General features: G+C 36.8%; 1 protein-coding gene across 2 annotated transcripts in view; it reads right to left on the bottom strand.

The window, feature by feature from the left end:
• The window catches only part of LOC122816737, a 228,421-nt gene that overhangs the window by 171,220 nt on the left and 40,237 nt on the right, over positions 1–16,964 (bottom strand). For both annotated transcript variants that reach the window (XM_044089730.1, XM_044089731.1), the window contains exons 12-15: positions 16,356–16,558; positions 9,559–9,662; positions 5,774–5,892; positions 4,365–4,571 (exon numbers count right to left, since the gene is read on the bottom strand). In XM_044089730.1, the coding sequence (XP_043945665.1) occupies positions 4,365–4,571; positions 5,774–5,892; positions 9,559–9,662; positions 16,356–16,558 (633 nt within the window). The remainder of the gene's footprint in view (positions 1–4,364; positions 4,572–5,773; positions 5,893–9,558; positions 9,663–16,355; positions 16,559–16,964) is intronic.

Below are 16,964 nucleotides of genomic sequence, written 5' to 3'. Positions count from 1 at the left end.
GGGTTTATGAGGCTTTGGTATAGCTACTTAATTGGTAATAAGAAGTGTCGCTAATATCACAGCAGGTTTGACAAAAGACAGAAAGTTAAGAAAATAAGGGCTGTGGGACAGGTAAGTAAAATATGCAAGATGTATATATTCATGCAACAAGCAGGAAGGGCTTGATAAACTCGAACTTCTGAAACAGACTAACATTTGTATTAGAATCTATGAATGGGCTCTAAAGACAAACATAGTAAGTGTCCTATTTGGACTTTCAAACTGATAAAGAATGAATGCAAGAGAAGTAACTGTTAAGAAGGTATTTTCAGAAGCAAAATACACTTATTTGAAGGTGGCATCCCCGTGTTCTCCCACAGATATTTGCACTTTTACGCCCTCTGTGCTTATGGAGAAAAGTAAACTTTGCTAGCTTTTGTTGAGCTTTCTTTAGTATCCGAGAGCTTATAGTGGAAGGCAGTGTGCATATTAATGATGACTTCTTCACTGGAAATTATAACTTTTGTCAGAATCCATTTAAGCCTCAATGGTCCAGCTGCTGAAAACAACATGGACCTTAAGTATAGCTGCTTTTGTGGGTATGACATTACTTGACAAGTTTTTCATTTGACTCTTTGAAAAGAGAAGAATTCTGAAAATTGCAGTTTTAAATTATAAGGAACAAATCTGTATGCATCACCTATAGATGGAAAATTTCACTGGGGGGATTCAGAAAGAACCCTGCCACTGGTGGTAAGATCTATGGGTGAAAGGGGTTGTTTCCATGATGCGGGAAATTGAGATTCATAAATAAGTTAGCCACAATGAGGAAAGACTTCATTACTTCATTACTGGCTAATGAACATGAAACGGAATCACCCTTAACTACCCCAAGTAAAAATCAACATTTTCTTGTGGAAGTCAACATTCTAAGCCCATGCATCCTGTTGGCACAGGCAACCTCCCTTACACTCTGAAATACACACACACACACACACACACACACACACACACACACACACACACACACACACACACACACACACACACACACACATGCACACACACACACACACACACACACACACACACACACACACACACACGCACACACACGTGCACATGCACACACACACACACATATACACACACACACACACACACACACACACACACACACACACACACACACACACACACACACACACACACACACACACACACACTCACTACGTGTCTGTACTTGAGTAGACAGAACATTCCCCAATGTCTCTTCTTGTTTTTGTCCATGTCCCCATAAATCACAAATCCTTACAGTCAGTCAGTAATGCCAGATATTAGAGCTTCATGATGCTGAACATGTTTACTAACATTTTAAGTTATTCTCGGTACTTGTTGAAATACTCTTCCTAGTATCATCTAGTGCTCCTCCGGTTACTCCCTCCCCCATGGACACACTCCCATACCCCTCCTCTCTTCCTGAATTTACAGGATTCTTCTGTTATTGCCACTTTAGGTGCCCTGTCTTTATAACTCACAAACTGTTACAGTCACTGAATAATGACAGACATTAGACTTTTATACTTCTTATTACGGGTATAAGAAGCTGCCACTAACTGATCAGTTTCTGTAGGGGGTTAATAACACTATTTGCTTTTTCAACGGTGCAGGGTTTGAAACTTCTGCCCTTTTACTTTACATTTTTTGAAAGACTTTGGTAATATTCTAAAGCCTCACGTGACTAGTGGTAGCACATAGGATTAACACAGAGTGTGTGTGAGTTATGAAGGTACAATTTTTAGGTATTTTAAAGTGCCTTTAGGGCTCACTATTTAAATTATCCATAGTATCTGCAAACATTGTCCTATCATTTTTAAGTGCTTTCAAAGCACAGTAATCTATACTCCAGTCTTGCAGGATTTGTCACAACTTGAAATAGTGATTTGTGAAATTCACGATAGTTTGATATGAAATGCATAAATAATGGCATTCATTATCGATCTCACAGCCAGCCTGACATCAATTGTGGTGAAAAGTAATAAATGACTTTTCTGAAGTGTTTTAATGTACCATTCTTAAAAAATTCTCCCAATCAGCTTATTATTATAAAGGATAAAATCCTCATTATAGTTCAGGTGACCAGTTGTTCACAAAAGAGTTCAGACACCTGTTGAAGCTGACAGTGTAGGAGGAGAGGAATGTTGAGGCTTAAGCCTACATACATGTCTTCAGGGGGAAGGAAGGGCCATGTTCTTGTGGCTGCATTCTGTTCAGAAGAATATCCAGTGAAGAGTGGGAATCACATGGTTTGCTTGCCTCAGGTGGGGGCAAAAGTAATCAATCACTACATATGTTGGTGTGCTAAGCATTACAAAGGTCCACTGTACACCAACTGCTTAAATGCTAACAAGTATGTGCAGGAAATCAAAAGTTAAGAAAAGCAAAATTCTGATTCTCCTCAAATATTCAGCTGCAATTGACTCTAGCTACACAGAATGAATATGTTGTAATGACTCTCACAAGAGTACCGAGGGTGGTAATTCTGCTGTTCAGAGAGTGACCAGAGCACACAAAAAATGCATAGCAGAGCTGGATCCAGCACTAGGAGACCAAGGCAGCAGTCCTGCACCTGTATTGTCTCGGGTCACTCATTTTGGCTGTGTGGAATCCTTCTGTAAACACAGCAAGCATTAGGATCCCATGCATACCTCTCAACTGTACAGATTTTCATAGAATGTCCAGATTTTTGCCTCATATTTTTGGCCCGTTTTTCATAAAATTGTGTTTTTCTAGCAAATTATTGGCATGTAATTCAAGACTGAAGACAGAACATAATAACAGACATTTGAGTTTCAGATTTCATACCCTTCATGAAGTTTTATTCTTTATGGTTTCTGAGCTTTTCATTTATTTATTTATTTATTGGTTTGATTTGTTGGTATACCTGGCTCATTTTTATTACTTGGAACTTTTCAAAATCTTTGGTATGTGGAGGTATGATGACAGACCCCCAAACACATTCACGCATTCATGTATACATACACAAACACCCCCCCCACCCCCACCTGATTACACTTATGGGCAAACAACATACTAACCATACACACACACACACACACACACACACACACACACACACACACACACACACACACACACACACACACACAAACACATACACAAACTCCTCAGCACTTACTTTTAAAATGATCAGGTAAACATGAACATTTAGCCATGTTCATTAACACAAGCAACCACAGGGTTGGGGGATGATATAATGGTTAAAGTCATTACCTCACAGACACAAGGTAAAGGGTTTGATTCTCAAATTTGGAAGGAAAATTGGTGAGGCTTAAATCAGTATTTGATTAGTCTATTGCTGACATTTCATAAGTGAACCAGCTGCTTTCAAAATAAAAACGCAAATGTATTTGCTGGCCCACAAGGGCAACTAGTCTAGTACTTACCTAAGACTATAATGTATGCCAAACAGTGATTCTTTTAAATTGCTTAGCTGCATAAATTCTTTAATAGATGTGTTTACAGAGGAGAGCACATGACTAATTAGCATAGCCAACTCTTCCAGAATGCTACATTAGCATTTGTGGTAGGCCACAGAGACAGACCATGAGGTGTATATTGGGCTTTGGTAACCTTTCTGAATTTGTCTTAGTATCACCATCACAGGAGCTCTCTCCAGATCATACTTTTTTGATGAAAGAGAAAATGTGTTTAGAGCTCACAAGTAGTGATTATACAAAGTGACTACAAAATCCATCTTTGTAGCAGAGTAACACATTGTTATAGTTTAAGAGATGAATTCACTGATATTAATCATATTTATACAAGAAAGTTTAACTATTTACTAATATACATGTCTGAATTATTCTGTATCACCAATTCATGGAAAGTTTTCAATATTTTTGTCTGGAATGTCTAATCATTTCATAAGACCCACATTTAAAATTCCTTTACTGACATATGCAGGCTTATGTGTTTTCACCTACCTTTTCAGGAACTGTTTTATCAGTGTTTGCATTCCCATATGAGAAAACATAAACACATTTTTTGGCAATTTTACTCGATTTGTATGATAAAAAATAATATCAAGTTTTTAATCTTGTAAAATTTGACAAGACAGAGAGAGTTATGGAATACAAGTTACTTTGTTAAACATGTACTATCTCAGCATGAGCCATATGTCTAGTTCTTGTAACCAGCAATATATGTGGGTGTTCTGAAGCAATTACTTATCAAAAAAAAAAAAACATCTAAGTTTAACATGATGTTTTCTCTTTTTACCTCTCAGTATCTTTCCATATTTCTTATAACATTTCTTCAGAAGCCTTCAAAATGATTTAATAATTCATATGTAATAACTGTACCTGGGATGCAAGCTCAGAAAATCGAATCATGTAGACTTCCACACTGCCACTAGATCGAGTTTCAAGTTGTGTCAAGGAATCCATGATTTTTTTAACTTTTAACTGTTCTTCATAAGATTGTTCCAGTGTCTCAGGATTGTTGAACACATTTATATCAAACATTAATTCAGCCAACTGTTGTGAATTAAATTCATCTACTGCAGTCATCTAAATTAATCAAAAGACAACATGGAAGGAAATAAATAAGGTACATATTTGTATAAACACAACAAAGTTAAAAAATGACAGTTATTCTCTTGGCAAAAGTGCCATATCCATAAATTAAACGTCTAAAAACTTAAAAAGTCTTTTAGGGTAAAAAATTGTGTGGAATATAAATTACTGATTGCTTAATTTATTGCCCTTCTTACTGGTTCTTGAATGATTTAATTATTATGTAGTATAATAAAAGCCTCCATTTTTAATTATTTTTTCTTATTAAAGCAAATATGAATGTTTCTTATTTAAAGGAAAATAAACATTTAGTCCTGTATTATTTTGCCATGTTAAGTTGCTTTTAAAATGTATAAATTTACTCCTAGCATATCTAACAAGATGACTTTTGAGAACCTTAATATTGTAAGTCATTACTGTTGCTTGTCATTTCTAGTGACATTAAGACAGAATTAAACATTTTAATATTTAATGAATTTATTTTAGTGATGTTATATACTGCTGCATTGTTAGTATTTCAAACTTTGTTCTGAATAGGCTAGGCTGGATTCATGAATGTCTGCACTAAGTTTATACTGTTGTGAGTTAATACACAACACAAGCATAACTTCATTTTTCTTCCTCTGAATTTTACTTTTCTTACTAATTTTCTTGCAGCCTTAAATAGCAAGGGGGGTTCATAATGGTTACCAAAAAGAATAGACTGTCTGTACACTTAGTGTAACCTTTCTGAATGGACAGCACAAAAAATGTGGTAAGGATGTTGTTCAATACAGATCATGAACACGGTGTAAATGTTGATGAATCTGGCCCATATTGAAGTTGATAGAAAAGCATAAAAAAAGTTATCAGTTTTATACTGACTCATTATATTTATCCAGCAATGCACTAAACCTTTATATATTTATAGATGCTAATACTGTTATGTGAAAAAAAAAAACTACAAAGGCAAATTACCAAGTAGAATAAGCAACACAATATTCATTGACATATTTTATTGTATTTCCAGAAATGTAATAAAAGAAAAGCTTCTTCTGTTAGGTCATCCCTAAGAATACATTTGATTCATGTCATACTTTACGACATGGTTAAACTTTAGAAATGAAAAGCATGCAGTAATATTGAAAACACAAAACAGTACAACATAAACTCAAGGTATGTTTTTTAAGATATGAGTAATTAGTTAATCAACTTACTCCATCAAAGTTGGGGTTAAGGTACTTTAGGTCAGAGAAGGACACATAATAAACACCATGTCCAATATTGTCATCAAGCCACTGTCTGCTTCCTTTTGAAAGGTATGTGCAAGCATCCCCTGGAACAAGAGAAAAAAAACAATGAGTTTAATTGCTAAGCATGTACAGAAAAGTACAGTATATAAACACTGAGGTAAAATGGTAGACTAGCAGTGAATGGTTAAGTACAAAAATAATGGCATTTTCTGATAGTAATATTTGTTTTTTACAATAGTTCACATAAACCAATTCATAATGGGCACCTTTATTATCACTTATAACAATCACTGAACACCATGAGATTTTGGTTTTGGAGTCTGAGAGTAGGATTTAGAAAGCTGTGCAATGTATCAAAATTCCTACTGCCCGGACATTGTTTGGTATACCGTAAGTCCGAGCAGGATTTAGAACAGAATTACAGCCGGTAGAGACATACCTCTGAAGTGTATCTCTTTACAAGGAGTGTTCTTCATTTAGGGTCTTAAAACATTCATGTTCCTCAAAGTTCCACATTGAAAGTGTCTGTCACACATTCAATGCTAGCAATTTTTAACAGATATCCATGGCGTATACAACTGAATCATATTAATTAATTAATTAATTAATTAATTAATTAATTAAATTTTTTGCATTTTAACCATCCTATGAGCTTCCAAGTTGAAGTTGTTAGAAAGCTGTTTGTAAGATTTTGCCTATTTGTTCCACATTATGAGAGTTAGTGTTCCTCATTTTGGTGCAGAAAGTTTAAGATCTATGACTAGAGAATGGGTTCATTGTGCTTACTGCACCCAGATGAAGTATGTTTGATTAGTGGCATAGGCATTACAGGGCCCACTGAAGGAGCATGGGAATGAGCAGTTGACATCAGCTCATCCATACTTGGGTGGGAAGCAGCCTATTCTTGTTGCAATAAGCAGCGTGCAAACTTGGCAAGCTCGGTGCTGCATAAACAGTGAGCTCCTTAGTAGGAAGGTTGCTCACGCACTTCCTCAGAGCAGCGATTAAGGAGCTTGCAAGACTTCAACAAGGTGGTAAAAGTTAGTGATTATTCCACAGCAGAAGTATGATGCTGGACTAGCATCCTTAAACTCAGCTGCTCTAGATGTGGGTTGGGTTGAGCCTGAAGGTGGATAATGCAGGTCTGGTAGACTGGATGAATGAAGAGATGAGCTGGTGGTAGCTGATTGGTCGCTGATGGTCAGCTGTGGGGAAGAGGAAGAAAAAATACAGTCAGTAGTATGACACCTTGTGTGCAACATTACGCAGCACTACAGCACACACCATGCAAACAGTGCACAAAGAACAGATCCTTACTAATGACAGACACAGTCTGTTTTCAAGGAATCCATTATAGATGCACTCCATGAAGTGTCTGGGAATGTATTTGAAGCAGTATGTGCAATGAGCATAGGCAAAGCTCTGGTATACACCATTATAGTCATTACTGATCTAAACCTGGCCAGACTAATTGCACTGAGCACATTTGTGTGTATAACATTGTTTCTCACATGAATTGTTGAACTTTACATTGATGGAAACTTAACTTAAATGAGTGTTTTATGCAGGAACAAGTTACCTGTGTACATCAGACCAACTCAGTGTACAAACACAATCAAGGGACAAAGTTCCTAAGAAGAGAGCTCCTAAAAGAAAACAATGATGGTCAATGCAGTTTCTAAGTGTGACTTCCTATAGTACATAATGATCAATGAGTTTGATACCAGGGACTTAAACTCAATGAATGGAGCCATGATGAAGATGAGGCTTGGAGAAGTGAAGAAAAGTAATATAAAAAGAGAGTAGCAGACAAATATCTCTAGTGCGGTTACCTTGTGACAAAGTTTGTTGCAAAGATGCTAAATTTTAAAGGAGATAGCATACAAAAGAAACATTACAGACCATCAAAACAAAAATATATATCTGAAAGGCATAAGGGTAACAACAAAGAAAACATTGCTCATCACTATAAAAATAATTAAGTGAATAAATAAATAATATATGAGACTATAAATCAGAGGCCTAAGGAGGGAGAGCCTTTGAATGTAAACAATGGAGGTTTGAGTTATGTAGAGCTATGGTATCGCTGAACAGCTACACTGTGAAAGGTGCACATATGAGAAATGTCTCATTATACCTTAAAAGCTCAGTTAAATATTTGCCTGAACTTAGTTATCAAGTCTGTTATTGTGGTTGTGAATTTTGGTGAGTGTGTGAGCATATGTGAGTATGTGCATGTGTGCTTTACCCATTACCCCACTGTAGTGTGATCTTGGAGTTGGTATATTTAGTTAGGGGGGATGTGTGGGATTGAAGTCCCCTGGTTTGTTATGTTTGAAACTGTGTGCATGTGTTTTTAGTGCAAGTGATTTCTTTCCCATGGATAGAAATCACTGTTTTGAATGTTCATGATTTACTGAGTTCGCTGATTATGTGTCAATGAAGAGGCGTTCGATGGAACATCTCTTTGAGCATTTAAAATATACCTGCTGTTTTTCTTCAGAGTTTCCCCTTCATTGAATTAGTATACAGTCTGCCTCATGTAAGCTTTTAACTCATAGTATTGTATCTGCCAATAGTTACTATATGGCATTTTTGGCCCATTCCTCAAAACATTATGCCTCCATTCCCCCTATGACCCATTACTTCTTCTTCCATTATTTACTGGGGCCCAAAGACTCCAAATGAGTCAGGTAAAAACAGTATAATGTGTCATTTAGCAAATGATTGCAGAAACCTACAGATGCCTTAAAACTCTCTTTTCTTGGCCAGCAAATACAGTCAGTGATATTTCTTCCAATTCCTTTGTATGTGCACTCATCTAGACCCTGATATACTCTCAGATCTATTGTGAAAAGAAAGCTGTTATTGTGCTTTTCACAGAGGGCGTCCCTTTCATGAAATGAAATCAATGTCCTTGACCTGTGAAGCAAGCACCAGCATTATCAAGGCACTTGCAGCCATTGCATGCTGAGTCCTCCAGTGTCTTATCCTGTAATTAAATATGGTTAATCTGGGGTGTAGACAGGGCACCATCCTTCTGCACCGTATATATGGCATATTTGACAGTATTCTGGGACTGCAGTTATCAATTACAATTTTCTTATATGACCTTGCATAACAGGTACACACACACACATACACATGTTCTGATTATGAATCATCACTGTGTGGCATAGATAAACTTCTGAGAACTCATCACATGCAACACAAAATAAATATATGATGCCTTCTGGATAAGTAAGTTGTACCAACATTAAAACCAAGTTACAGACAAAACATTTAAGATTTGTATTGTTCCCCACAAATGTCACTCATCATAAGTGATATAATGTGGCAGTATTAGTTTCTAGAACAAACTAAAATTAATAACAAAAAGTGCAAAGGAAATTCTTTAGCTAGTGTTATAACATTGTCTGATAATATGGTATATGTGGTATTTTAGTTGCAATATTTACAGTAAATGCACATTCATTAATTCTGAATTTTGCAAGACTGGCCTTACTCTCTTCAGCATTTTTTGTGGATTTACAGATTATCACAATTTATACATAAGTGCATGCGTACATACACACATTACATGAACCAGTGGATAATTTGGAGGGTCACCGTTTCCATATGTCTAGAAACTGTAGACCACAGTGAAAACCTACATAGACATAGGGGAGGCATGCGGACTCCCCACAAAAATATTGTAATGTTGAATTCCAGCTTACTACTGTAAAAATGACTTAGAATAAACCACCTACCTTCCTTTTTCTTCTGTTCTTTAAGAAATGATAATCTGTTCATAACAATCTGTTTATTTGTATCATCATCTAGGTCTGAATAGACCATATTTATTCCATTATAACTGCCGCAGAAAACAGAAAAAAAACAGAAAAATAGAAAACTAGTGAATAACAATTCTTGATGGTTAGAATTAGAATCTTAATGTTCAACAGAAATATACCACAACAACAGTAAGGTTATACAACAGAGAAACTGAAATACTGAATAAATTGCCTTTAGTGTATAAAATGCAAATTGATGTAAATGGTACAATGGCTTGCCATTAATTGCATTGACTAGCTGTCTGCATTATATAGTTCCTAATATATGGTAATTTTAATGTTAAACAAGACTCTGTTACAATACTGGTCACTAAATATCTATGCAGTAGTGCTTACAAGGAGAAAAATGAGCTTAGAAATGCAAAATCTTAATTCCAGTTTGGTATAGACAGCTATAGTAATATCATGTTTGTATCAAATAATATTAGCAGATGAAAGAATAAATATAATTCTGGCATCCTTAATTAAATTGGTAGTAATTTTATAATTTTATTATTTGGTTTTATTTAGTGTAATGAACAGCTCTAAAAAAATACATATGTCACTTTTTCTATCCAAAATAAAATTTTGCAAATTTTAAATGAGTAATTATAATTTCAAATTTGAATTTGAGGACATTTACTTCCTCCCAATATTCCAAATGTTGTACTAGGAACAGCATGCTCTCGGTCATCTAAAATTCCATCCTAGGTACTATTCCTATGGATTAGGAATCTTTGGAAAAATAATAATATGACAAGTATTACTAAATAAAGAGATTAGAGTATCACAACTATTTTATATATTTTTCCACTACATAAATGTGCTGTAGTAATTATTATTCTATTTATTCTGCAATTTAGACTCATACACCACTTTTCCTTCCCGTTAGTGACCTCTGTCAATGATAGCATTTTGCCAGGAAACAGTTAAGGTGCACTAATCCTTGTTGGATGACAGCATCTAGATTTTCTGAAGATTTTAGTATCCATGGCTGGCGATAGTTGATATTGAATCTGCTGCCAGTATATCAGGCAGATTGGTCACTGTTGGGCATGTGTTTTCAGGGGTAGTTTTATTTTGGCAGCCCTTTATTGGTGCATTGGTAGCAGAGCGATTTCCATTTGGCAGGTGTACATTACCTTGACAGCTTTTTGATTGCGGATAATTTGTAGGAGGGTTCCAGAGAAGGTATGCAGCATTTCCTGAAGCTGTGCAATGAGCTGTGGTCCTCTGATGGAGGAAACAATTGACAGATTTGTTAGAGCCTTAGTTTTCCAGTGGCTCGAATTCAGTGTAATTTCATCTTCATTCAAGATCTCTGCAGACAAGTTAAATCACCTTATTGATGGGATTGCCAGAGTCATTTCAGCCAATGAAGTTAGAACAGATAAGGTCACACAGCTCTTAGGAGTCTTTAACTTTAAATATGGATCAGTGGCTCCAGCAGAACCTTTATCAGAGTCCTTGCTAGCTTGTTGAAGGGTGGTCAGCTAAAGTACCACTGCATCAGGGTCCCAGGCAGAATCAAAGAAGACATGGATATTTGACCCAGTTTCTTATTCCATTAAAATGGTGTCTCTTTTAAGCCTTCCATCTGTTCACTGAGGTGGCAGCGGGTCTAAGTATGCAGCCTTTTTTCAAGGCGGATGATTTACAGCCTTCTTTCCTCAAGCTCATGCTCATCTGTGTTACCACAGTTGTGTGAGAAGAACACTTCTACAACTAGGGGATTATTTTTCATTCAGAAAAAGAGGCCATAGTGGAAAATTTACATAAGAAAAATCAAAATACAGGTGGGTCTCGTCACTTCTCAAACTGTTCATTTTGCGTGGCTTGCAGGTAAACATTTCTTTCTAAGGCAGGAATATTTTGGGAATACACAAAAATATAGACAATTTCTCTCACCATTAGATCACTAGATTTCACAAACTGGACTCAGATGTATAAGAAGACTCCCACCATCATCCAGTCCCATCTTTGGATGATTGATGAGGAGGGATTCATTGGATAGTAACCCACTCATAGGCAATTGGCACCAAAGAAGCTTACAGGGCAGCCATCTTTTCCTTCCTCTAGTTTTGTCTAGGTTTACTAGCAGGTGAAAGGATTTGGTCTCCCCTCCTTATCTGCCACCATATGGTTTCTCATTGCTCACCGAATGATGTAGGCAAGACCTTGAATATTCATCTGTTGGCCTGCAGCCTCTGAGCTAAGATAACATGATTCCTGGAAGTATACTACAACTCACTGGTTATAATCAGATTGCTGCTGGGCTGTAAAAATGAGAAGGATTTGTTCCAGGAACTGCTGAGTTCGACTGGTAGAGATTTACTGGTCAGCATCCTCAGTGGTGTGCAGCATAGCTACCCTTTTCTGGTTTCTGCCACCCTGTTTTGTTTTATGTACTGGAGTGCCCTTCATGTAAGTGAGTTTTTGGTATCTTTGACATGGGGAGACGTGTCCGTGTGACAGGATTATCTAAAACAGGTTTGCTTGGGCATTTTCACTAAGTCACCTTAGGCAAATTGGTTTGGCCTATAATTTGTCCATTCCAATAGGTGCTCATTATGAGATGGCCAAACAACAGGGTGATTTTAAGGGGTTTAGTTCTTAAACTCCTAGGGGGTGGTTTATCATGCCCAACCATGTGGAGAACTTCCTACACAGCACACTAGCTGCTTAGGTGCCTCCCACAACGGATTATGCCTCAGACTCTTTCCACATAGACCAGGCCTTAGATTTAGCATGGAAAGGATGCTCTGCAGAAGTTATTAAGAAAACAGGGTAGTGGTCATTCTTCACTTCCCTTAGTTATACTAGATAGTTGACTGTAATCACAATGATATCCACAGAGTGCTTATATTTACAGTTTTCACATGCATTATTGTTTTGGGCCTAGTCATTCATCACTCCTGCAGTCAAGAAGCAACAGTTCACATCAACAGGACTAATTTTGGCCTGAACCTGACTTCTGTGTAGGTGTTATGGAAAGGTGTACTAAACATGCGATGGGACTAACTGTCCTCAGCAACACCATCTTCCAAATTGGTTTACTATATGTTTTGTTGTGCATCAAGGTAGCTTGGGTGTCCAACCAGTGCCTATTGCCAACATCTTCAAAGACATTTCATCAACTCCGAGGCAGTTGCCTAATACTTTCCTCATTTGTTTCATCGTTATTCTTCAACTTGGCATGCACTGGTTTCTCCTGTGGTGACTGAAGTGACAGCAAATTTATCAACCAAAGACTGGCTAAGGCACTTCCTCATTTCGGGACTTCATGTAATTGAGCACTGTAACTTTGGGGATAAAGCTCCTGGCTGGGTTCTCCCAGCCAGGGTCCACCATTCTCTTGTCAGTTTGTATGTGTTTAACCTGGACTTGGACTTTGGGTGCCAAAGATATTTTGAGATTGCATTAGCTATTACTCCTTGCAATTGTTTTCATAGGGTTCCCATATTTTTATGGCATGGGTAAGCTATCTATGCTGCATGCACATTCATAGTTCAATGCAATAGCGATATACCTTGGCCAGGAAGAGGTATGAAAAGGTTGTCGACAGTCTGGTGGGCAGTCACTGGGTACATTTTTCCTTCTTGCAGTATACCCTATATTTCCTGGGCCACTAGACCAGTGTCTTGCCGGTGTCAGCAAGAGATACATAGGCTGCTCTGGGTTAATGTGATGGTACTGAGGAGCATTTGGGGCAGACTTACCACTGGGGGGCAGTTTCACATGCTACCTAGACATAGCAGTCAACTTCATGGAGGTCAGGTTGGTTACTTTGCATTTATGTTATGGTTAGTGCATAATTTTAACCAGTGTAGTAGTTATGTACTGTAAATAAAATGTCACACCAACTTGTGCATTCTTTGTGGGGGCACTGGTCATGGTGAATACCTGCCTGACTCAGCATCACATGATAAAACCCTTCATGCTATGATTGAGCACAATTCCAACTGATACCTTATCACTGGATGCAGAATTGTATGTTTATAGAATCATGAGGGATAGTCTGCACACTGGTAGCATCAGAGATGAAAGTGTTTTGGTTTCTTTGCATAAGGTTTGATTCAACACCTCTATAGAATATATTGAAAAGTGTGTCTTTATAATATAATCTTTAACAAATTTGAAGAATTCTGAATAATTAAAGTGAGACACCTATGATACAGAGAGAGGATATGGTATATAAAATTGTTTTCATTCAGGTATGGCTTCTCAGTTGACAATATACTTGTGTTTTACTGCTTAAAATGGATGTTAACTGCAATAGTTGGATTGAGTTTTGTGTCAGATGTTAAGAGATACCTTTAATGATAACCTTTTTGTTGACTTAGAAGCAGTAAACTCCAAAATTTGGGGGGTAATGACTATGGAAAACTAATAACCAGATATATGACAATCATTCATCTTTTAGTATGTGTACATAGAAGTGTGCATTTTTTGTGTTTATGAGCTGAAAGAGAAAACACTGATGGGAAAGTATACAGTATGAAATGTGATGCTACATAATCCTAGGGTGAATGAGTTGGTAACTTGTATTCACTGAAGAAACGTCATCATTGTAAGCTAAAGGATAATGCAGGTAATGGTTTGACCAAAAAAGTAGAGGATGACAGTCTTCATGTTCCTATGATATATTAAGGAAATAAACTGAGCATGGGAATGCTACACTTTGCAGACTTCTAATATGAATGCAGCATTGCATTAGCTGTTGTTAATATTACATACAGAACATAGATCTTTGAGGCTGTACTACTCAGAATAAATGGAAATGGTAAATAATTTTACTAAATTTCTCTGAGTTTATGTAAAATTAAAGGTAGTAATTTAGAATTTTGGGGGCTGGGCAGAGATGTCAGACTCTGGGAACAGGGTCAGAGCCACCCCTTGCTAAAATGATGTTTCTAAATTTTGTTTGATATTTGTCAAGATAAACATTTAGATAATGCAAGTATTTCATGTTTAATGTATTATGTTTAAAATCTCAGTATGGCTGGACTCAGTAATGTATCTGAACATCACTTCAATGCCCCTTATGCACCCTTTGTCCATTAAATAATTCTTAGATTGCTAAATCTCAGAATTAATTATAACGTTTCCCAGTGAAGGACCATTTGATTGGTTGGTCTTAACTGACTGGGCAACACTTAAGTGGTCAGGAGCTATACACTTTTCTAGGTCAACTGCAGTTTATTGAAAAAATATTAAGAGCAAGCAGTAGTAGGTAACTGCATGCAGAGATTGTGTAACCTTAACATAAAGCTAGCAACTAGCTATATTATCCTTTCTTGATTTATTTCATTTTACTCAAATGTAGACCAGGCAAGCATACAAGGCACATGAGCCTCTCTTAAGGGATAACCTGGAAGCACTGTCTCAATCTGAACTGTACAGATTCCCACACTTTGCAAGTGAAGACAGAAATAAAGGCTGACCAGTTTTACCAGTTAATTTCCTTAGTAGTACATGTCTAAATAAACTGCCTACATGCTTAGCTTAAAAGGCATTGAAATGGGCTTGTGGGCAAACTCCCTGACTTTAGGTCAGCTTGTGGTTTCTGTTAATGTCTGTGGTCTTGTCGGCAAACTCCCTGACTTTAGGTCAGCTTGTGGTTTCTGTTAATGTCTGTGGTCTTGTCGGCAAACTCCCTGACTTTAGGTCAGCTTGTGGTTTCTGTTAATGTCTGTGGTCTTGTCGGCAAACTCCCTGACTTTAGGTCAGCTTGTGGTTTCTGTTAATGTCTGTGGTCTTGTCGGCAAACTCACTGACTTTAGGTCAGCTTGTGGTTTCTGTTAATGTCTGTGGTCTTGTCGTCAAACTCACTGACTTTAGGTCAGCTTGTGGTTTCTGTTAATGTCTGTGGTCTTGTCGGCAAACTCACTGACTTTAAGTCAGTTTGTGCTTTCTATTACTGTCTAAATAAACTGCCTACACACTGAGCTTAAAAGGCATTGAAATGGTCTTGTGGGCAAACTCACTGACTTTGTCAGCTTGTGGTTTCTATTACTATTTTGTTGTATGTTAACCTCCTTAAAATACATCAGTGGATTGGTCTCTGTAAACGCTGTATTTATAGCCAGGATTATTTCCAGTACACCATACAGAAACATCTGAATTAAAGCATATTATTTCCTTTAAATTCTCATTTGTGTTCTACTTGTACATATTATGTATGCATATTTTCAATTCGGGGTGCCCATCCTAAAGTATCTACTTTCATGGTCTTTTGAGGCTGACCAGAACATGATCTGACATGAACAATATTTTCAGTGGAGAAAACTGTCACCAAGATGTATAACTGAATTCTTCTCTCATGCCTATTGTCAAATTAGAACTGATAATATGTCTGACAAAACCCTTGCATAGAAAATAAATTGGCGTTCATTACCTTCCAGCATTGACATTTATGGGCAGTACAGCTTACTTACTCCACAGGCATATGATTACTCAACATTTTCAAATAGTGGTTACTAGCCTCCCCCCAAGCCTAAACTCATCTGTAAAAGTGGAAATGTTTCTGCAGTCTGCAGTCTTCTATAGTTAAGATTCCTTGTCTGGTAGGATTAGATGGATAGCCCATGGTGTTTTTTACCAGTAATAAAGGATAGTACCTTTATATTTAGACATATTTCATATGAAATACAGGAGACCATCTTTAATCTTTCCCTTAAATAAAAGACACTAGGAGGCATCAGTCTCAAATGCAGAAGTATAGCTGTACTCACATTGCTTGGAAGCTACTACAGTCCTTTGGTTCTGGAATCTGTCCCAGTAATTCCACATTAATAGACCACATAACACTCTGTAACTTTTCTTGAAACCAGCTTTGAATGGAAGAAGCACAAACATCTGAAGAGTCTGATTTTAGTTTTAAAAAAGTTGTTTTTAGAACACTTCGTGCAAAGGTGATGTTAAGTTGCTGACTGGCCTAAAACAACAACAATAAAAAAGATTAAATACTTATTATTTCTTTCTTTGCATGAGTTTAATCTTCAGCAAATTGATATCAGCATTTATCCAGTGACTGTGCTGTATTTCTTATGCCACTAAATAATTTACAACATAATATGAAACAAAGTAGATCTTGTTAAAGAAATGGAATCATTTGAAGGATGCATCTCTCTAAATTTCTGGAATGCTGAAGGTAAAATAGACAGTTTGATTAACACTAAACAATAAAAAGAATGAAAACATGAAGAAAAAATAATTGTGCAGTACTATGTCATGGTCATGGTTATAGTGATAATTTCAGAAACAGGTAATAAATAACTCTACTAGCTTAGGTGATGTATTTTCAACTGAACAGATGTTTATTTTCAAGTTTAATCTATACT

Source organism: Protopterus annectens, chromosome 12.part0 (genome assembly GCF_019279795.1).
Source record: "Protopterus annectens isolate FY-2018-M chromosome 12.part0, PAN1.0, whole genome shotgun sequence".
In the NCBI taxonomy this organism is placed as follows: Eukaryota; Metazoa; Chordata; order Ceratodontiformes; family Protopteridae; genus Protopterus; species Protopterus annectens.
Note: the sequence above shows the minus strand (reverse complement) of the source record. Positions and strands in the feature narration are given on the sequence as shown.